Genomic DNA, 23,896 nt, shown 5'->3' with positions numbered 1-23,896 from the left:
TTGTGGATTCCCTTGCCTGATCTCCTCCTCGTCTTCTGTTTCGAGGCGGCTCCCTGACGGCATACGTACGGGCCACGGTGGTGCAGCCAGTCGTCTTCATCGCCGGCAAGAAGCACCACCATGAGGTGCAGTCACGGTGGTGCAGCGTGTGGTCTACATCGTCTACCACTCCGCCGTCTTCCGCAACCAAACCGCCGCCCCCCTTCCCCCACACCCACTTCCGCGGCAAGGTGAGACAAACGGACCCTCCCCCTCCCCCGTCCCTTCTAATGGCCGGAGGTCCGCGGTTTGCTGTAATTTAGGGCTAGCTACTTGAGCGTGTACTGCTACTACGTTAGCTTTAGGAGAAGAGAGATGGATTTGAGACTATCAATTGATCGAGAAGTGTTTTCAGATTGCTTGCGCATGGTCAACTCTTCTGACGATTGCCCAAGCTACTACAAATACTCCCCTGGTAGATACAATCTCGGTCATGCAGTGTACCTACGTAATACCTTCCATTTTCTTGTCTTGGGGACATGCATGTTTTAATCTTGTTTAGTATTTTATCCTATTTTCTTACTATTTTTATAATTTATGATCCTACAGATGCGAACTGGCCAACTTTGCTAAGTATTTAGGACAGTTTAGTTACTTGATCAGACTCTTTATTCTGCATAATTTGGAGGTTTGATTAAAAAAATAGCTCCAAGCTTGAAATCAAATTAAGATACAATTGCATTAAGTCTAACTGAACATAGCAATAGACCCTTACATCTAAGTATTGACTGACATAGCAACAAGGGGGTTTACATGCACTTTTAATGAGGTATGTAGCAAAAGCATCAGCTTAGTGTGAAACATGCATGCGGCTAGCTGCAGTTTAAGTTTTGTACCTCAGTTATTTAGGTGTGGCTAGTTTTCTTGTCGGCTTCTTGCGTCTTATATGGTGAACATACACAATGCTATACGGTCAACATACACAAGGTTATATGGTGCACACACAACAGTAAAGTGTGTGAATTAGTTACATATATGGTTTCTTATCTAGAATATGGAATGTTGTCTTCTAACAAAAAGAATTAAAAATCTATGTGTATAATATATTCATTGCACTATTTTTGCTTGGGCACTCCGTGTTGTCGATCAACACCTTTACTTCTATATCTGTGACTTTTGATAATGCGACCTATAGTTGCCCAATGCAAAGGACTTGCTTGCGAACATAAAGGAACAACTTTTCAGGGATTGACCGTAGCTTTTATCTATTCCCATTGCGACACTAACTCATGGAGCATATTGCCGCCTTTTCAGCACGAAGGGCAATTTTTTGAGTATCAATCTGACTAAGCATGTTTTTATCTACTGATGTTGGACATCTATGGGACGCTTGAGGCCTACCAGTGATGCTCACTAAATGCAAATACTCAGCAACACCAGAAAGAAGATAAGTGTTCTTATTTGGTGTACATGATTGATATGCATTTAGTTATAGGATAAGCTGGTTGGTATGCATTTATTTATTGATGTACATGATCAATATGATAATTTGCTGCCATATTTACAAGACACCTTTCTTCCATTATACTTCCAGACATATCACAGTTTCTCATATTTTTGTTTGGTCAAAATTTTTTAAGACCACAAACTGAACAAAGAAAAGGAACTAATGAATTTTACTGGTATCCAGGGTTTGTAATGTGCTTGTTTATTTGTTTGTTATCTGCCATGTTCATAATAGCATGCATGCTTGTATTGCCATAAGATGTGCTTCAAAAAATCATGTGTTCAGATTTGCATGCATAATGTTGTAGGTGATACGCTCAGAGAATGAACGATAAAACATACTTTCGATACTATACATCAACCAAACTTGATCCTAATATAACAACTTTTATACCTTAAGATAAGCTAATGATCCTAAATCGTTCATACCTAGAGGAACTCACCTCCTTGATGTTGTTTGCTTACACAAGGTTCTCCTTGTGAAATTTTCCTCCAGGTCTGGCTGTTGTGATGGCCGAAGGGAAAGCAAGGAGGGGGACGAGGAATGGCAGAGGAGGTTAACATATAAGGTTAGGCCATGCGAAGGATAACTGGATAGCATAACATGGCTTAAAAACTATCTACCATATATACTTGTAAGGTGCAGTTCTATTTCCTTTTTCAAACTAAAGGTTACCTGGGAATAAATTAGAAAATATGTACAAAATCAGAACTTACTAAAGACCTAAATTTTTGTATTATTTAAATAAATAACTTTTAATTGCTTGAATGCCAAGTTTAACTACAACAAAAATGAATTCACGACATGCACACTGATCTTTTTCCTGCTTAGCTATTTTTGTAATATTACTTAATTTCATATTTTTGTAGTAATGTACAGTCTACAAATACTTTGTGCAGTTCTAATATATGAGAGATCACACAAGTTCGATGAATGATCTCAATTCCATATTTTACATGATTTCCCAATGCCAGAGGTAACCAATACTAATACTGGATGCATGAAAATAGCTTGCCATACATGTTATTAGTGAACCAACACTAACAAATATTTTTTTAGGAAGTAGCCAATATATAACTGATGGTGGCAGTACAATACATATATACTGGATAGGTCCGGGCAATATGTAAAACTGAGAAAGAACGAGAGCTCTAGGTATGCTGTTATTGCTCATCACATTCCATATTGCTCATCAAATACAAAACTGGAATGTTCAGTATTCCTTTTTCACGAGCTCTTAACTATTCCACTCAATCATATATATTTATAGCATAAATATGATCTGCTATGAGGTGTGCGCATTTTGATACTTGTTAGCACAGTGGTTGTCAATGGATGTTTGGCTGTTTATTTGTAGATGGAACTATTGTGGGGTATGGAAAATGTTTTTTAGTTTTTGAGCTAAGTAACTACTACTTTAATTAAGGTAGTTATGGATAATTAGTTCACACATAGGAAATTGATATGTTGCAGTGTTTACCAGGCATGGCGTGGTTTGCCAGGTCGTCACCAAGTCCCCAACGCTGTCATCGGCCAGACCTACGACTATACTAAGATGAGTCTTCATCTCTAAAAGCTTCTGTAAACTATATAATGGATCTATTATTCTAACCAGCAATGAATTTAAGTAGCAATTTCGTTTCTCGATGGTTAGTTGTATAATTGCCTGCCAACACTGACACTAATTGACAGCCAACCATGACCATCAATTTAATTTGACTTATTAATTTCCAACTATTTTTCCATATAAGGCTCAATATATATGAAGCTATGAAACTTACATACGAACATGACTTGACTCTTGGTTGTGAATTATTAATGGAGAACATGCAGCCAATGTTTTTGAATGATTTTGCACATGAATTATCTGGTTATTGTTCACTATGGGTGCATGTGTATTATTGGGTTTGAGCCTTAGGCATGCAACAATGAGATCTATTTGTATTGTCTTGTTAACTACTTAATCCGAAATCATTCATCAAGTTTGATCTTAAATATTATCACAATACTTTTGATACAACAAAAATTACTTCAACTTGCCATGTGGAAAATCCAGTTAGAGCATATCCATGTGTATGTTTCCTATGAATGGTACGGGATTTACAAACTTAAAAGATACTACATATTTGACAAATATTTTTAACCAAAAATGTTTGAATTATTTGTTCTGATATGGCTGTTTGACTGATTGGAATGATGATTGTTCGTAGTTTTTTCGAACTGTGTAAGCATAGATTTACATTTTGTAGACCCGGTGCAACGCACAGGGCTTTTATTACATGAAAGGACTTATTATCCTGACAGTCATAATTTCAAGATTTTCATAAGTGTTTGTTTATTTGTTTGTTGTCTGCCATGTTAAGAATTGCATGCATGCTTTTATTGATATAAAATGTGCTTCAGAAAATCACGTGTTATGAATCCATGCTATAATTTTGAAGGTGAACATACAGAAAATGCAAGATAAAACATACTAATATAACAACTATTACAATTTTAGAGAAGATAAAGATCCAGAATTGTTCGTACCTAGAGGAACTCGCCTTCTAGATGGTCCTTGCTTACACAAGGTACTCCTTGGGTAATTTTCCTCCAGGTCTGCTGTTGTGATGGCCGAACGAACAGCAAGGAGGGGGAGGACGGATGGCAGACAAGGTTAACATATATAGGTAGGACATGCGGAGAATAACTGGGTAGCAGATCATGGCTGAATATAGTTATACCATATATAACCTTGTTTTCTACCATATATACCATTATTGATGGTGCAGATCTGTTTCCTTTTTCCATCAAATGCACACCTGTTAATAAATAATAAAAGATGTAAAAAAATCATATCTTACTAAATAATTAAATTATTGTAATAATTAAATAAAAAGATTTTCATTGCTTGCATGCCAAAGTTTAGCTACAGCAAAAATAAATTCACGTCATGCACAATAATCATTTTCCTGCTTAGATACTTTTTTATGATTTAACAGTTTGTACTAATACTTCATTCCATATTATGGTAGTAATGTACAGTCTCAATTTACTTTTTGCAGTTGTAATATCTGAGAGACCACACAAGTTCGATGAATGCTTTCAATTCGAGTTTCTCCATGGTTTCCCAATGCCAAAGGTAACCAATACTAATTCTGGATGCATGAAATCAACTACTTATTTTAGCGCTGATGTTGATCAGTAGGCATTGACATGATAAGTACATATAGTTATTTTTGCCAAATATAATTCATGACTTTATGGATCTTTTGCAATATCGTGTATGGACTTTACTATTTAGGGCTGCCCGTGCGTTAATGTGGGAGTTGTAGTAATTATACAAGTATAGTAAGCTATACTTCTGCTACGTACTGTACATGGAATAAAACTTGCATTCACTGCTATAATTCAACATTTGTTGTGAGCCTAGGACCACATACAACAACTTAATATTGCATCAAGTTGAGAACTACCTAGAAAGCTATAAAATTTTGCAACAAAAAGGCACCAACTCTCTATCTTCTGCCACATAGAGGTCCCCAAGACCACCTGAACTTTCAATCAAATGGATGATAAATCACTACACATCAACATTAGCTACAACATATATGGTGTACAAACCAAACTGAGACTTCTGAGGGAGACAAAAAGATCGAGTTTAATCATGGTCCCACATATTCCTAGTTTTCCTTGCTACCGTTATTTCGATCGGTGCACACAAGTAGTCAGGAATTAACTTTCATAGACAGAGGAATTAGCAGGAAGACACAGAGGATTAGTACAGGTTGCACAGTATATTCTCTGAAACACAAGAGAAAGCACAACCAGCTTCCTCTTCCCAGCGCCAAAGCCGCCAACCCCTCAGCATCCTCCGTGAGCAAAGCAGATCAAAGCCGGCACCAAGACAATACGCCTGCTTCAAGCCATTAAAGGAAACCACTCTCCATACCCGGGCGCAGTCGTGCCCCTGCACACCAAGGCACCGTAAGCGTACAGCAGGCCGGCCGCGCGCTCCTGCCATTTACTATCTCACTGCGCCGCCGACGGAACAAAGCCTGTCAGAGGCAGTGGCTGAATTTATCTTCACATGCACCATGAAGCATGGCTAAGACCTACTCTTGACCCAGATGCCGAATCCACTACCTCGGCTTCTTGCTCGTTATCTTATTCCTTACAGTATTCATGCACATCTTAAATTCTTATCATGGCAGAGGTAACAGCAAAGGGCTAGGTAGAGGCGCATGGTACCGTTAATCGAGTGGTATAGGATAATGGAGGAAGATGGATAACTCCTGATGCGTCACCCCCGCCCCATCAACGACCGATCGCATACATAAGACACGCATGAACTATATCTAACCCACGTCCGCCTCCACATCCTTCTTCGGTTTGCCGTAGGCGACCTGAGAGCTGGGGGCGAGAGTTAGCTGTGGTTGGAGGCGCTGGAAACCAGTGGGGGTTTTGAGGGACAGAGCTACGTGAGGGAGAGGGGCACGGGGATCTCGGCAGAATTTTTCGTGAATGGAGCGTGGCACGAGGGGGGAATATTCGTCCGCTCGGCAGAGTATAGTCCGTCAGTTAAATGCTACGTGCAATCATAACCTCCGTTTTAGGCCGTTAGATAATCTGGTGGACCAAATTAATCTTGGTACACATAATGGGGTGGTCATAGAAAAGAAAATGTTCATTTGGTTAAGAGTAGTATAGATATTAACACAATTCGAGGCGCAATGCTGCTGCCGAAGGATGTAAATATCATGTGCACACACATGCATTTGCCTAGTTTAGGAAAAACATTAAACCCTAGCAACTCATCTCATATAGCGTCAAGCCCTATTACCCATGTACAGCTTGCACAGATGGGGCTAACGGCTCATTCATGGCAAACAACCGAATGATTCATTCAGGACGTTGCAACAAAATCAATTAATAGTCCAACAATATGGTAATAAAACCAAACTTCAATAATACCAAAACACCATAAAGTTTGAATAGTTTGATAATACCAAAACATCCTAAAATTTGTGAACATACGTCTATAGAAGACCCCATACAGTTATTATCTAAGTATTCATATCAAATAATAATAATTGTCAAATCGATGCAAAACAGATTTGAATTATAGAAAAATATTATTGGCATATCTGCATGCATCAGTCCATCTTCAATTGCTTACAACCCTCAGAGCCGCTCTAATCTCTGGCGGGATGTTTGCAGCAACTTCATTGTCTTTGAACATTAACATCTGGACCGTAACATGGTGTCTGAGCTGAATTGGATCCTAGGAAAGGCGCAAAAACTCAACCATTTAATAAACTGGTTGGATAATAATTAGCAAACATCAACTCATAATTTAAGTACTTACGGTAGTGTTCGTCCAGCCCATGCTACGTAAACGACCAATCTGGTGGGCCATCTCCTGTAGCACAAAGAAGCCGGAGTGTTTGCTGCGTCAAAAAAAATATTAAACATTATAATGGTCTGCATCTTATGTATGCGATCTATTTAGTAGATTACCGACGAGCAGAACAGGACATGGACTCTTCTTCCCAATCCATTATTTGTGTGTTCCAATCAGCGATCCTAGTCTGCAACACAGTGTTGAGTTCTTCCTTCAGCAGTGTGATTTCCTTCCTCATCAAAATGTTATGAGTGCTATCTTCAGGATCAAACGTGTTGAAGGATGGATCCATCACGACAACCCTCCTCCTCAGCCGGTTGACTACAAGTAACCCGTACGACGAATCCGAAAGTTTCAACGGTAGTAGATACTGTGGCAGGTCGACACATGTCAATTGCAATTATAATAAGTAAAATTAACCTTAAGAAAGAGCGTGTCTTACAATTATAGACTTGAACACATCATATTTAGGAAGAGGCTGGACCACAACATAGTTAATCAGCGTCGTGATACGCTCTCCTAGAGTCATCCAGGAGTACCTCAGGGCCTGTGACTGAGAATGAAACTGCAAGTCGAAATAATGTTTGCTCCCAACCCAGTTGGTGCCTGCGGTCCTCTCTAATTCAGCGCTCGCAAGCTTACGTACAACAAGGTTGAAGCATTCGGGATGAAGTTTTTTATGAAAAAAAAGGGTGTCCTGGATCATTCGGAGGGTGATGTCGATCTGGTACGGCCAGGAGCTTCGTATCCATATTGAGCTGAAAAAAAAATGCCCAACAACGTTTAGGAAAAGACCTTAATGGTCATCTTCTAGTTTAACTTTGTCTATACTAACCTATAAACCGAATTCATGACATTGCACGAGGTCAGATTGTCCTCACCTAGATGTATCTACACGTATCGAATCTATAATCTGTTTTCATGGGCTTTGCATGACATAGTTCATGTAACGTCGGATCCAACTAAAAAAACGTAGACATGTACCTATGAATATTTTAGGATTGCCCATTTAGCTAACTTTCCTTGCTGTGTAAAAGGGTGTTCAAACAAGATTGGTATATAGCAAAATAATGTATAATAAGACAACTTACTTTAATGTATCTTCGTCTCGAATGCCCATGATACTGTGAAATATGTATTGGAGTGCATCTTCCACGGCGTGCATTGGTGGGGGCAAAAGATCCATGGGCGCAGGCACATCCTCCTGGGGACCGGGAACATCCTCCTGGGCGGCAGGCGCACCCTCTTCGGGTGCGTGCGCAGCGTTCCCAATGATCGCCTCCATTGGATAGAAAATTATTAGTTCTTTAGTTCTCGATCGGAAATTGCTGATGGGATATATGTGAACTTGTGTGGGTGGTTAAATAGTAGGCAGATGGAGTTTATCATTTTGTTACCGTGACATCTAATAATCTGGAGAGTTGATATTCCCTTCCAAATTATCAGCGTCGTTTAAATAAAGCAGTTATTCATTTCCATGTATACAATATTTTTACTTGTGGACGGATCTGATCTTAGTCCCAGTATCAGATAATATATTCCTGATTCCATTATTTTAGCACACTTGTTTTGTCAATACAACAGAAAGGGAAATAAAAGAAACTTCCTTTTCCTCCTCCCCGTGGTCGTCTGTATGTACAAGCATTATATCATTATTAGGGTAATCATATCTCTAGATTTAATACGATCTTATTTTTCTATCCCAGACAAATGAAATAATGGGTCTTTATTAACTCATATTAATATATACACCGATGGATTGCAACAGAGTACGTCTGCTAATAAATCAGATAAGATGTAAGAGATCCAAACATGCTTAAAACAATTTTGTTTCTTTACTATTTCTTTAAGTTACAAAATAGTTTTTATGATGTGTAAAATTTTCGCGTATAAAAATGCAATATATACAATCTGTGATTTGTATATTAAAATATTAAAGTTGTAACGGTGAAGTAAAAATGAACTGTTTGTTCACTTGTTTTATTAATGAAAAATAATGCTTTGGCCTTTTATTTTTCTGTTTTGGTTTACTGTATATAAATTCATTGTAGTTACCTTTTGATGTTTTGATTTGACAGATTTTATTATGAAGCTAAGCTTCTAGACACACATCTGTTCTGGTTGTTATGTGTATGAATTGACATTAAGCATGAAGCTATTTCGACTGGTATGTCATATTTTCTGCTTTCTTGAACTCGTCGTGCTCATGGTAGCATGGGATTTCCTTGATACTAATATATCGTATTACATATGCCTGTTTTCAGTGTAAGTGTGTTAATTTATCAACAAAACCTTGGTGAATCTACAATCAGGGGGAGCCTTGATGCCTTCTCATGTAAGATTAAGATCCACAACATTATGATAACTTCAGTCCATTACAGCATGATAATAGGGTCAAGCTCCACTTTAATTTGCAGGTAAAGCATGCAGGAAATAATTGTTGACTTTCAATAAGCTTTGAATATAAGGTACATACTTTCCATCACCCATAGATTTACGACAAGTGATTTTTCTTTTAACGTTGATGTTGATAAGTAGGCATTGATGTGTTAGGTATATGTTAGGCCACACCGTTAGATTGGATACTACATCGTATTGAAAACTTTAAGTAATCGTTATCATGTAATCGGAAAGTGGCCCATATCCTTCCATACTTACAAGTTGCCATAAAAAAACCGTAACCATCATGATAAAATGCATAGGCGCCTGTGCGTGGCAACGGGGAAGATATATTGTGTATAGCTTACTTGATCAAAAAAATAAAGCAATACTGAGTCTTGTCACAATATAATAGTGCATGAAACACCTAACATTGGCCTTTTATTCGCGCAAAACTTTAAAGATCAAGTAATAAACTATAATGCTCATAGTCAGGAGAAAAAAAGTCGTAAATGAACAAATGAAGCAACTATTGTTTGATATATATTCCAACTGGAACATAATCTTTACATGCGCGTCATGCGCGCACCATCGTGTTAGGATCAATTAGGCATAAACGAAGGAGGGATAAGAGAAGGAGAACATGGACCAGAGGACTCGGGCGGTTGGGGCCAAACATGCGTCGGCGGAGGCGTGGGTGCGCGTGTTTTTATCCCAGGATCATGCCTGTGTTGGGATAGCACGAGGGGAAGAGGACTAAGTCAGTTTTTCGAATAAACTAACAGCTGCGTGCGTGTGATGTTACCTTTCCTGGCTTGTGTGAAAAAAGAAATGGTGGGGGAGAGACGGGAAAAAGACGACAGCGTAAGACGAAATATTGATCACTGCGTAATATGAAAGTATACATATGTATAATACATTAATCATAATGCCAAAATGATAATTCTCAATTCAATCCATAACAAAACTGTAGAAGCAATTTATTCGTGACATTTGATTATGCATCAGTACATAGTCAGTTGTCCAAAACCCTCAAGGATGATCTAATTGCAGCTATGATACTTCTGACGTCCATTGTTCCTACCTTGAACAACACGATTGACGTACGCATGTGTTTCATCAAGTGTCGTCAGACTGGCTTCATGGATATCTACGAAAACAATAAGTGTTATATAGTAGTGACATAGTATTACAGAAAAATTCTATTGAAAACAACTTAAAAATAGAACGCATACCCTACCTTGTAGATAATGATGACAATAATTAATGTTGGGAGAGAAGAAGAATGTGCTCTCCCTCATAGTTTGCAAGCAACGATGCCTCTGATTTACCTGTATATAAGTTACAACAAACTTCTCGAACAGGTTGTCAGTGCATTGCAAATGCCAGAAGTTAGGCCCAACGTGTTCTTCACGTACACGTAAGAAAATTATCTGTCGTCTATAAACAAATACAAATGTGAGTATCATTGCAGAAATAGAATTGCATAAATAAGCACATGATAAACTCATATTATAATTGGCACTTACTGAAAGTTCATGAGGCCAATCTCGAGAGAAGGGACGCGGCGCCTATATATTGCATCCCACTTAAATTCTATCTGACCAACATAGGCAAGGATAGCAACCACATCTGCAAAATTTAAATCACAATGAGACTCCGAGTTGTACGGAGTAATATGCACAATCAACAAACTAAATGATGCACCCGTGATGGTTTTGTCCCATAGCTCAAATATTTCTGCGAACTGTGGAAAGCACGGTGGGCAAATTGTCGACGTTATCTGCTGCGCCGACATCGTAACCTCGGTCGTAGAACTTAGCGTGGCGACAAAGTCCATGGCTAGGTACCAGAAATGACCATCTGGCATTTCTGTGGTGTTAAAACCGACGCGATTGAAATCATAGGTCCTACCGGTTTCTAGAACGATGTTGAAACGGATTGCCTGGTTGTTGTATGCAATCGCTTCCATCTTTGTTCCCTAGCATATTATCATGACACATAACAACAATGAGCAAATAAACATGTATATCAAAATTCTATTTACAATATATGGGCTATAAAGTATTCTTACATGCCGATCGAGTAGTATGCACTGAAGGTACAAGTTTCCCATTCCATTCTCTTTGATGTGAGCCTTCCACATGACCCTAGCTTGAATAATCCAGCAATTATGATAAATGTGTTCCATTTGGACATGATGAAAATTGATGTTCCTGTGCGTATAAAAAAACAAAAGGATCAGGTAAAATGCATTTCCATGTATATCACAAAATTTAGCAGACAAGCAGCATAACATTCTAGTGGCCAAACACTAATCATGTGAAATTTATACATATTATTCATGTTCTCTCCAGGTGCATTCTTTGCAATCAGTACTATTGCACATGGGATAAATATGGATTTGAAAACATGCAGTACCCAATGGTTATAAGAAACAACCCCAATGAGATTACAGCCACACCATGAATCTAATAACTTATGGAACTATATAAATGAATGCTAATAAAATAGTAATATACTCAGGTGATTGTGTTAGTGCTTGCTACATCTGGTTTTAACAAATATACAAGATGAAAACAAGCCGACAATAGATGTTTTGATGGCCAAGCCTATTAATATGTTATAGTGTATCCCATGTGATCCATCTTTTTAGATAAAAGAACAAGTTGCAAAACAATGGTGATGATTTCAATAGAAAAAACCGTTATATAGTGATGGCAAATAGACGTACTAAAAGATGATTATATCTTGCCTGTTCATCGGAGGGGAGATGAGTGTACTGGTGACAGGAGCTGGCGCCGGCGCCACCACCCTCTTAGATGTGATCGATCCGTATGAGATCACCATGGTCGTCGTGGAGGAGATGACTTTTGCTGTACAGACAATTAGTGGGCAGCGGGGGTTATTTATATAAGCATGGTGGGCGGCGGGAAAATGAAAAAGTGATGAAAATCCGATTTTGGCTGGCTAGGCCCCCATGGGTGAAATATCTATATTCAGATATGTAATATTCGGCAACCTATTAAATCGGGATGTATTAATCAAGGAAACGTACATAACAAAATCGGTCCATGATATTCGGTACGATTAAAATTATGATCACTTGCCTATGAAAACGCATGTGATTTATCACTTGCCTTTGATAAACATACTTTCATTTTTATGGATATTTATTAACATTTCTTATATTCACATAAATATATTAATTAAATATAATATATTTATTTTTTTCATTAACTTGATGATATATAAAATTTTGATATAGGTATCTGCCCGTGCGTAGCTATGGGACAAATGATATATCGTGCCTAACACATAACTTTACAATCATCATCTATATCAAATAATATAATTGCACAACGGGAGAAACTAGTTTATTATTTTTCATCACGACTGTCTAAATGACAAATGAAGGTACAAATGAAGGTGCCGATAGAGAGACGGGAGAGATAGTGTGCATGCCTGCAATTATGACTTTTGGCTAAGAGTTAGCGTGACAAATTATATTATGAAATTAAGCTGTTTTTTGGTCACGCTATCGTCGTGTATAATTAGTTTAAGAAATTAGAGCGTAATTAGGGAATTATAAATAAGAATTAAGGGAAAATCAGATTGTCATTGAGCATAGTTAGGACACACGTAGCATCCATAAATGAACTGAAAAGCAAACTTTATTATTGTTCAAGTCCGAACGGTTACACGGGATGATAAAAGAAACAATCTATCATGTCAACATTACTGTAAATTTGCTTATGCTTCGTCCTTGTCAGCTGGTCCTGGCTTCTTGTCCCTCTCTTGAATAAGCTTCTCGACCAACTTTGTCAGAAGATTTATGTGTTCAATCAAAACCTGCACCAACATGCTAGTATGCTTCTGTGCCTGTAGAATCTCATAGTTGTTGGATCCCCAAACGTCTTTCCTCGCTGCACTTGACCCTGTGTTACGCTGGATATCCCAGCCTAAGGGGAGATGTGCATGAGGGATGTGATGCACCTCACGACGTCGGATTAGGTTAGCAAAATGGTTCGACGAAAGCATGGATGGGAATTGCACAGGCAGGATATGCTCATTCTTCTTTAGTTTCTCACATCTCGGTGCAGATCCCTCACCAACATTCCCATCTCTGCTCGGTTCTTCATCAGGGTGCAGCTCCTTCTTATCTTCTTGTTCTTGTTGATGATCATCAGCACCATCGATGCTGTTGGATGATGACATGTCAAAGATAGGTGTAGTGGCAAGGGTGCAAGAGCGGTATGGTTTGGGTTTGGCTGTTTAAAGGGTGAAGCATTTTATAGATGCTTATAAGGAAACAATAATTACAAAATCAAAAAATGAATCAACTCATATGATTACAATTACTATATATTCACTAGAATCATGTTTGTGATTCTGCGTGATCAACCAAGTATTAGATTACAATGAAAAATATTAAACATGCCATTTTGTAAAGACCGGATATGATCACATGCCGTAATTAATACTTAGTATGCCGATAATATATTATTTGTTTCCGGATATTATATCTGGACATCGGCATCTTATATTTTGGATATATATTAATAAGTCTGCGTCTTGTAAAATTAATTTATTTATAATTTTGGTTTGAGGCTATGTTTTAAACATGCCAATAAAAAATAACCTGCATGCTAAATAACAGGTCACAAAGTATTAGCAATATAAAAAATCCATCAAAAAGTCCTCCAATGTTATCCTTTAGGCTTTATATAAATAACTATAGTAATTTCTTTCATAGTTTCATGTTGCTGCGGTTTAATTATTTATCATGGACTTGGAGCTCCATATAAATCTAGTGCATGCTCCATCAAAAGCTATAAAGAGATTCCTAGTATTACATGGCAGCTAGAAAAGGATACACATTTCGATGAACATTTAATTATTTGATGCCAGCACAGCAAATAGTCATGGCATGGTCAACTATAAGTCGACCACCTTCAGACCAACCAGCCATCTTCATGGAATCCTTGCTGTCCCACGCAGGCTTCACATCACACGATGCTCGATATCAGCCTAACACAAGTTCTCATGGACCAGAAACCATGAAACGATGCTTGCTCCCTGAAGCAATCCTCGTCAGGTCCAAGATTAATGCAGCCATGTACAAATATACAGTTTAGAACTGTTTTTGTCGAGTCAATAGTAAACTCATAAACGTAAATGAACCAATGGAATGGAAAAGAATAATATGTAACTTGAATTGAAATGTTAGTTAATTAGTATAGCTGGGTGAAAGTACTGGTAATATAACTTTTGACGAAAATTGCACACTTCAGCAAACAGACATTTGCATTGCCACAAACTACATAGTCTAATGGGTATTTAAACTTATTAGAAAATGGGATTACACGCACTTTATTAATTATTAAAAGTACATATGCAAAATATAATTTCAAAAGTTGGACAAACTTCCCTTATTCGTGTGTTGGTCTTATAATTCAAACCGTTCTGAATCTTTTAGTTGTGACATATTAGAATAATATGTAAATTTACAGTCAAGCATAGTATCAAATAACCAAAATAAATAAGAACAGGTACGATAACTTGCCTTAATTAAAAAAGACCCTTTGCATGTGCAATGAATTTAGCAGGCCAATCATTAAATCTGGATTACAGCTAACACACTAAATAGTATGCTGTGTAACATGTACACTGACATAAAAACAACAATAGTAGAAAAAACATAACAGCGATGATGGTGACAATATGACGGCTGATTATTGAACTGCAGTGCGTATCTTGCGATGATCGAATATACCTCCAGCTATCAAAATAACATATTAAAAAATACATGTAGAAAAACGAATTACATCATGTTTAGACAATCGCATGAGTAATTGCTCTGTCGTTACAAAACCTGCCTTGATATTAACGGGTCTTCAACCTGTAAGGACTTCCTTGTAGATGATGTTCTTCATCGAGGTCAGTAAGGACACGCTAGTTCTTTTACGCTTTTTTGGATTGTCCTTATGCTTGTTGGTCTTCTCCTTCGGCTTCTCCTTCTGAATGAGTATCTTTATGTTTCTCTTCGCGGTGGCTCGAGACAAAGCAACATAGAGCTGACCATGTGAGAGCACGGGATTGGGTAGGTAGACACCAACAATCGGGATGGTCTGCCCTTGAGCCTTGTTAATGGTCATAGCAAAGCTAAGCCTTATAGGAAATTGTTTTCTCTTAAACTTGAACGGAAACATATCATTTTCAGATGGGCAGAGAGGTATTCGAGGAAGGAAGACCCTCCTGCCAGCGTGTTGTCCAATCACGATTTCTGCATCAATGGTGTTCCTCTCAAAACCTCTAACAACAAGCCTAGTGCCATTACAAAGCCCATTAGCTGGATCAATGTTCCTTAGAAGTATCACAGGGCAGTTCAGCTTTAGTTTTAGAGCATGCGGAGGAAGCCCGTTAGGAGTCAATCCATTAAGAAACTCTTGAGCATAGTACCCATATGGGTCATCCTCCGCACTATCAAAACTATGGTAGATTACTTCATCTCCATGAAAACGCTCTATCATGCGGATGTTTATTTTGTCTACATTGTCGTTAGTTGTGGAAAGGATTGCTCGAGATGTCATGTAATTCGAATCAGCCATGTTGTCCTCTAGACTCGGAAATACGTGCTCAATAAGCTTCTCCAGGTCGTCAACCTCGCCTGTAGACGGCAGACAAATATCTTTAGGGAGTACTATGTTGCCTTGATCATCAACTTCCTCAGTTCCATTGCCGACTCTTAGCAAGTAATCGGCAAACCACGTGTCATTATGAGCCCTCATGTTGGTGATGAGCCGAAGCTGACGCATGCCCTTCCATAGATGAGAGCTTCGGAGGGTTGCATCAACTATCTGGCGCGACCCCCTTCTGACGACTGGAAGAACCTGCCTAAAGTCCCCGCCAAAAACAACAGTCTTTCCTCCAAAGGGTCGGTCGCGTATTCCCATTATGTCACGCATGCTATTATCCAATGCCTCAACCGCTTGTCGCTTTGTCATGCTGGCCTCGTCCCATATGATCAAGGAGGCCATCCGTAGCAGCTTGGCGGTCCCACTCTGCTTGGTGAAGCTGCACGAGGCTCCATCATCGCAACTCAATGGGATCTTGAACCTGGAGTGGGCAGTCCTGCCGCCAGGCATGATAGAAGCGGCGATGCCGGACGTCGCGGTAGCGATACCAATCTTGCCCTGACTTCTCACCTTGGCAAGCATCGCCCTATATAGGAAGGTCTTACCTGTACCTCCAGGGCCATCAACAAAGAAAACACCCCCATCACCGCGTTCAACAGCCCCTAGTATCTCATCGTATGCGGCCCTCTGCTCCATGTTGAGTGAAGATGCCAATTTTGTGTCATACATGTCAAACTCAACGGTTGATTCCTCGATAACCTCTCTTGCCTCGCTCTCTGTAGGGTCAAACGCATCATCTATGTTTGGAAGAGCGAAATCAACAATGTCTTTACCCATTGACTGCAACATTCCCCTAATGTCAAGCAACACCATCTGCTCCACCTCGTCAGTGGACGTGCGTGATCAACGATAGTCATCTGACATAGCCTCGAAGTGCCGATCCCATAATCCACGCACATCGCCTGGCTCGCAGTGAACCAAGATGGTTGCGAAGAGCCTCCTAAGTGAACATGGCATCGCCCACTGCTCAGCCTCATTAAGACAGTCATCGAGCGTGTTGTCTGCCTCGATGAGTCCCAACCTTTCAGCAGCCTCTCTAAAGCTCCCACATAGCACGCCATCCACGGTGAGAAAGTCGTCGAAGGATGTTTTGCCCGTAACATGGTTAAGCAACACCCGCAGGTAGTATCGCTCCCCCTCGGCAGGATTGGCAGACACTATGCGCCCAATTTGAAAACGCTTGACCCGCGGCTTCCAATACTTATTTTTCTTCTGCCACGTAACGCTTCCGGGAAAATGCTTGTACAATATATGCCTAGCCCGAGGGTGTTCCAGGTTAGCCTTGAAATACTCCGTTAACATGGATTTTGAAGCATTTTCGGAAGCTACAGCATTCTTCAAGTCAACCTGCGCATTGAACTCAACCCTGTGCATATTAGGGAGATGAAGGGGCAACTACAAGACAGGCGGGTAATTGGCGCAAAGTGGGAAGCCAAATATCCTCCACATAGCCTCCGGAGGTGTGACCCACCTAGCGTCAACGTACCTCTTGATCTCATCAATGTTACCATCAGCGTCGGGCTGATCGATGCTGAAAGAAGCCTTATCATGGCCCTTGTAAATGTACTTGTAAAGATATTTCACAGCCTTAATGCTAGAGCAGACCTCAACGTTGATGTGGCAATTGAACATCCGCAGTAGGTATGGGTTATAAGGCACAACCCATCTGTTGTCCAGCATCTTCCCTCTGACCTTAGCACGTCTTCCATCGTCTCTCCGTCGATACACTGGGTATGAGTCCTTCCCCTGTGCTGTGTTCTCATTGAACGCCCGTGGATATCTGCACTTGCAACCGTTTTCTTGCATGCAAACATTCTTCGGGTTGAGAGCACCACATGGTTCGTGCATCATATGCTTTACCACCATTGCATACAATTCCGGATACTTATGCTTGTCTGGGAGCTCCGCGGAAATGAGTCGCTCATACTGTTCCGGGACGATAAGCTTATATGTTGAGTCCATGATCAACAAAAAATGTGCGTGGGGGAGGCCCCTTTTTTGGAACTCAACTACGTATACGTAAGCAACTACAACACCCAGGATATGCTTCTTGAACAACATGTACTTCATGTGCTCTAGTTTGCCATAGAACACACGAGCCACAATATCAGGTCGGTCTTGCACCTTCTGACCAGGCAGCAACTCGTTTGTTATCTCGTCCCATTTAGGATTGCAAGTCATGGTGAGGAAGATGTCTGGCTTCCCGTATGTATGGACAATTGCCATGGCATCCATATGTCTCTTCTTCATGTCGCGGTCGCCACCAGGGTATGTACCAGGGAGCACTATTCTAACCCCAACAACGCTTGCCCGCGTCTCCCCTGAAGTGATGGCATCAACCACTCCTTTATACAAGTCGGCACGAATCTGCGTCTGGTTCTTCCTGTACCACCTCAACCGACAGCTCTCAATCTTAACGTACATGTCAACAGCCCATTGTTGCAGCAGTCGTGCTCCACAGAGTATGGGATTGAAGATTGCAGGCCGTGTCTGCAGCATATAACAGTAGTAGTCTCTGACGGAGACGCACAACCTGCTATTTCCCTCTGCACACGATAGTATATGATCAAAACAATGCTTACCTTTAGAAATAATTCATGTATTGAAACAAAAAGGTACACAGATGTCATACCTGCATCCTCATCATCATCTTGGACAAGTTGAGGATGTAGTACAGCCTCCCAAGGAACATTACGTTTAGGTAGTTTCGGATGCCAACCTAGTTCGCCCCTTGGATAGAATAGGGGATAAGACAACGGGTCATATGCTCCGGATGACACGCGTATGCTATGCCTTTCGTTGTTGTTACCATAAAGTGTTATCCTACGGTCAAACCTTTTTGCCAGGTCGCTGCCCTCAACCCAAATTGCAGCAACCTCATATGACAAAGGTCTATTATATTTTCTTTGATCAAGCCTCTTATCGGTGTTTAGGTCTATCCTATAATCATCAAGGTTCCCCTTGTGTGCACCCAAACTCCTAAATTGCTGGGAGTAAGGGTTCTCTTTAAGTATGTCTACTAACTTCTTCACGACCTCTTGATCTAATTGATTTGTGGCCGCCTTATGATGGGTTATGGTTAGGTCGTCATCATAGAAGTACAACTGCAGATGTTCTGGACGTGAGCTAGGCCCGAACGAATGCACATTGTGATAGATGGTTCCGTGTACGCGGAATGTGTATACCCCAGACTTCATGTTCGTGTAGTTCTCATCAAGGCTGACGCCAAGGGTTGTGAAGGCGAAATGCCCATTGAAGAACCGTATGTTCTCACGAAAATGTCTGGAATCTGCACCCATGCTGGACCATAGCCTCATAAGCTCTGGGATTGGTTCCGGTTGTTTAAGCTCGATCTGTCCATTGCGACAGCAGAATCCGTCAGTCTCAGAAACAAACTTTCTGGCCTTGCAGTGTTTGCAGTTTGTGTCGAGCTTCAGGATGTGGGTGTGGTCTGGTATGTTTGTGTACACACAGTCTAATGGATCAACCTCGCCAGATATAAAAGACGTCATGCTAGCTTCCTCGTCATCCTCGAATGCGTCATTATCGGATCCTATAGGCATTCGTTGAAACATGATCATGAAAATAATATTGACATAGTACTACAACTACAATGAAGATCCTAGCCTTCCTAAAACAGACTTGACCATACCTTGGTCACGATACAAGTAGTACTCCTCATCCATCATTTCGGCTGGTGTCGGCTCATCGCCCATGATGGGCTCTGGGAACACATTGATGTCGTCTGCATTATAGTTGAACAGTCAGGGACAAAGACCTGATCAGGTCAGTATAAGGTTGCTGAGAAGTTGCATCAGAACAGAAGAAAATCGATTACATACCAGGGGTGCAAACACCGTAATTCGGCATGCCCGGGGGAGGGTCGCCATCCGATGAATCATCGTCGGCAGCCCGAGAGAGGGGGATCGCGAGACTATCAGCTGTTGAGTTAGTAATGTCTGGACGAGGGAGTGCGAGAGATTCTTTGCACGGGGTATTTTTCCTTTTAGAATAACAGGCCTTCCTTCGAGCACTTGACTGCCCCTTCTCAATATCCGACCTGCTTTTGCGGCGCTGCACGCGCTTCCCTCGTATCTTTTCATTCAAATCATCTCTATCATCAACCGTCAGTTCCTCATTTTTCTTGTGATAACATGCTCGGCTACGAGAGTTTCTCTGTATCCTCTTAGATCCCTCGTTGTCATGGGTAACACCGGAGGCGTCTAATGATGGAGGGGGTAATGTTGCATCATCGTGGAATGTGTTTGTATATTTAGGGATATCAGCCGTGGCTTTTTTAAAATAATGTGTGCAAGCATCATTAGTGAGGCGGTAATATTGTAATTGGAAAATATTGTTTTAGTGAGAAATGAATAACAGAACATTCTTCTCGGACCCAACAATGATTAATTTGCATTAAGATCAAGCATATGACGCTAGGGTTTTTGCATCGACTACATTAAGTTATGTTCTTAAACGCCCTGAATTAATAACATAAATATTTACCTGAATTAGATAGCATCCGTAGATTTTCACTTGATTCTAACTTATCCTTTCTCCTCCGATAAGCTGCCCTCCTAAGTGCATTTATATGATCTCTCTTGCGATCTTCCTCGGTTACCAGACATGTTTCTTCAAGTATATTCTCGTCAATGTCTGGTGTCATTGAAACCATACTTTAAATGTAGAAAGTAAAAATTAATATTCCAACATTGATGAATCCATTATTAACAAGTCAATTACCATTTTGATCATTGTCGTTAACCAGACCATATGTCTCTGTCGATGTAGCAGTATATGCTGAATCAGGATGCGATAATAATGTTGTATAGGCAGAGCTAGTTGCGTTGTCTGGTTGAACATGGTTAATAAATGTTACACAAAAATTAATTGGTAAGAAATGACTTGAAGATAATAATGGTAATGGTTAGAACACTTGATTCTTACCAGACAAATTAATGGCGCGGAGTTTATCTTCTTCAAGAGCAAGTTCTTTTTTCCTACGATAAGAAGCTCTCCTCAGGGCGTTTCTATGGGCTCTTTTGCGTTCTTCTTCCGTTAGTGCAGCATTATCTTTTGTGACATTAAGTCATCTGATTCAGAACGATGGGTCAGTATTATATTATGGTATACCAAGGGGAAGCCACGCATACAAAAAGATAAACAATGACTACCTGATGTACCTGATCTCACAATCTTAGGTTGACGAACATTCGTGATATCACCTAGGGCACGACGTTGAACGATGTGGCCATCGACTTGTTGTATTTTCAAACCCTGTTTTTTAATAATGCGATAAGTTTCCCACCTCAAGGCTTTGTTAAGTTCCTTAGGGTCTACAACGCATATTAAACATACGGTAGTTAGTGAATAAAAACAGCCATTGCATATAGCAAAATACCTGAAAACAGTTCCACAACTTAAATGCCTTAACAATTATTCATCAACCTGCAGTTAAACAAATTACCAGATTTCGACAAGCAGCGCTGTTGATCCTCTATTTGTAACACGACATCTTTGATTTTTTTATATCCTTAGCTGAAAGCATTTGTGTGTTGTCAGGTTCCTTTGATATATGACTTTGATTCCCGCATCTGATTTCGTTTGCAGCATGTCAAAAATATCAAACAGAAAGATCGTAATGCTTTTTCACAACATCTGTACATAAGGTCATATTCGATGTTAGACAAGCATCCGTGGGAGTACCTGATAGATTTGTCCCACCGTTGATATATTCGTCTGCAGGTTCACCCTCTGTAGAACACCAATATATCAGCATAGGCACATGTTGTTAATGGAAATGACCAATAGTAGGGTGACAATCAAGAATTAGATGGTTGGAACCCAACAACGAACCATCATGAAGGTCTTTAATCCATGGTGAACTTGTTCCACCTGTATAGTGATACCCAGTAAATAACAAAAAATCAATGAAATATACACTACAAAAATATGGTTATAACAATCTTGACATTTGTAATGAGGCTGAGAGAGTACCATATTCATCTAAACTACAATCCAAATCATTGGTACTCGGAGCTGTGAATGAATCCTCTTTATGCTCTCCATCTGTAGGATGACAACCAACATGAATATAAGGACAATGTTATAAACGTCGTATCTACATGGCAACATTCCCAACAATAGTCACACAAGCTATATACCTGTAACAGTAGCTGAATTGTCCACACCACTTTGAGCTATGGGTAAGATGCTTGCATTGTTATCTTCAACTATTGTAGATCTTGTAAGGACTGAAAAGCATTATGCATTAATTATGTGAATACGAAAAGTGCACAGAACTCATGCGTAGCAGATTATGATAGGTTAAAGCATGCCCGTAGAATTAACTTCAACAGTTATCACGCTATGAAAGCTTGCGAATGTTCGTTAACACATGTGTAGTACTTTCTCATAGAAATGTTGCATACCTGTAGAAACGTCCTCTTCTGGTAGCTGATCAACCGCCCTGCTTCTTGAATTACCCATGTGTACCTATGAAATTAATTGCTATACATCAGTTAACTGCTGTATTGGCAATGAGAATATACTGTAAGCTGGCATGAGTATATTTAATTGGCACCAAAACAGGTTGTGTGCACATACTGGACCAGATATATAAAAAACGGTGGTTTTGCTAGTAGTTCGAAAAGGCAAGTGAATTCTGATGGGAAATTAATGTTAGCTATGCAAAAACAATTATGGTCTCCCATCAATGTAACATGGATTGTTGGTTACGGAGTCGTATTTGGACTAAATCAATTTCAACCACCTGATGCTCACATTGGCATAAGACCCTTGACTTTTTTCAGATGGCATAGAAACCTAGATTGTTTACTATTGCATGGAACCTATTAGATTAAAGTGTTATAACCACCTTATGTTTGTGTCACTTTTTGCATGTGATGCTGTTAAGAGGATGGAAAATGGAGATCCTCTGAAGTTGTGAGATGCAAACTCGATGACACCGTCCCTGATGCCTGTTGCCACTTGATGATTCACCACCTGCAAGCATTTGGGGCTGTCAAATAGTGATAAACAGGTATGCCTGTCAAATAGTGACAAACATTTCCCATTCAAAACGGTGGTTCATATGGGAGGATGACATTATTTCCCACTCTGAACGATTTTATTCATCCAGCCTGTACCTGCACTCAATCATTTTCAACCATCTGACTATTTCCTGTTGGCATAGAAACCTTAACTTTTGCATGTCACCAATTAGAGTCAAGCCTCTTAACTACCTTATGTTTGTGTCAACTAACCTCCAGATGCTGCTGCTGATGACACCCCACCCTGGGGCCGGCACCAGGCCCAAACTCCTGTCGGTTATGTGCACGAAAACTGAGTTCCTTGCAATGAGATGATTCAATTTAGGGCTGATAAAATGAGAGCAAGAGGTATGGCGTAGTTGAGGATGTTGAATCGAGATCACAATGCCAGTACGACCACGGAACCGATCAGAGATGCAGATTTGTAAGAGTAGTAATTGTAAAGGTAGGAATATGTAAAGGTAGGAATATGTAAACGCCACACCTGATTTTGCAATCGCCACTCCGCCGGCGACTGGATCGCACGCAGGTCCGCTGAAGAGCGACGGATCGGGGACGTGAGCCTGTCTTTGCACTCGGACGGCGTCGTCGCCGGGATAAGACTGCACGCTGTGAAAGAGACCTACGGTATGAGCGCTTGTGGCGGCGGACAAGGGTTTCAGGGTTTGTGACGACGACCAAGGGTTTGAGGGGCGGGGACGAATGACCGCGGCTCGCAATGGGATCAAGGTCAAGACGATCAGATCGATCAGCCCGTCATTTCGTAGGTTAACCATGATTGATCGTTGTAGGGGTTTTTTCTATCTGTGAACCGGCGCGGTTCAGGATGGCCGTAGTTGTATATTGATGTTTTTTTTATCGGTTGGGAGGTAAAATGCGGGGGATCGGTGGAAAGTGG

General features: G+C 40.2%; 1 protein-coding gene and 1 long non-coding RNA gene across 2 annotated transcripts; one reads left to right on the top strand and one right to left on the bottom strand.

Moving 5' to 3' along the window:
* The first annotated feature begins 1,926 nt into the window (after positions 1-1,926).
* On the top strand, positions 1,927-23,522 carry LOC147982365 (uncharacterized). Its single transcript, XR_015599185.1, has 10 exons — positions 1,927-2,054; positions 2,386-2,462; positions 2,546-2,641; positions 2,970-4,155; positions 4,531-4,607; positions 8,948-9,036; positions 9,134-9,204; positions 9,287-9,337; positions 22,863-22,988; positions 23,218-23,522. It is a non-coding gene; the product is annotated as an uncharacterized LOC147982365 (long non-coding RNA).
* On the bottom strand, positions 15,927-22,843 carry LOC147982366 (uncharacterized). Its single transcript, XM_087514355.1, has 2 exons — positions 20,690-22,843; positions 15,927-20,602 (listed from the first exon to the last, which is right to left on the bottom strand). The coding sequence occupies exon 2, from the start codon at positions 19,525-19,527 to the stop codon at positions 18,340-18,342; it is 1,188 nt and encodes a 395-aa protein (XP_087370481.1). The 5' UTR covers positions 19,528-20,602; positions 20,690-22,843; the 3' UTR covers positions 15,927-18,339.
* Positions 23,523-23,896: the final 374 nt, after the last annotated feature.

Source organism: Triticum urartu, chromosome 3A (genome assembly GCF_056163025.1).
Source record: "Triticum urartu cultivar PI428250 chromosome 3A, HENAU_Tu73, whole genome shotgun sequence".
Taxonomy (NCBI): domain Eukaryota; kingdom Viridiplantae; phylum Streptophyta; class Magnoliopsida; order Poales; family Poaceae; genus Triticum; species Triticum urartu.
Note: the sequence above shows the minus strand (reverse complement) of the source record. Positions and strands in the feature narration are given on the sequence as shown.

What these genes read in the sequence shown, in the direction of transcription:
- LOC147982366 (XM_087514355.1), bottom strand. Translation starts at nt 19,527, where the DNA reads ATGATCATGTTTCAACGAATGCCTATAGGATCCGATAATGACGCATTC.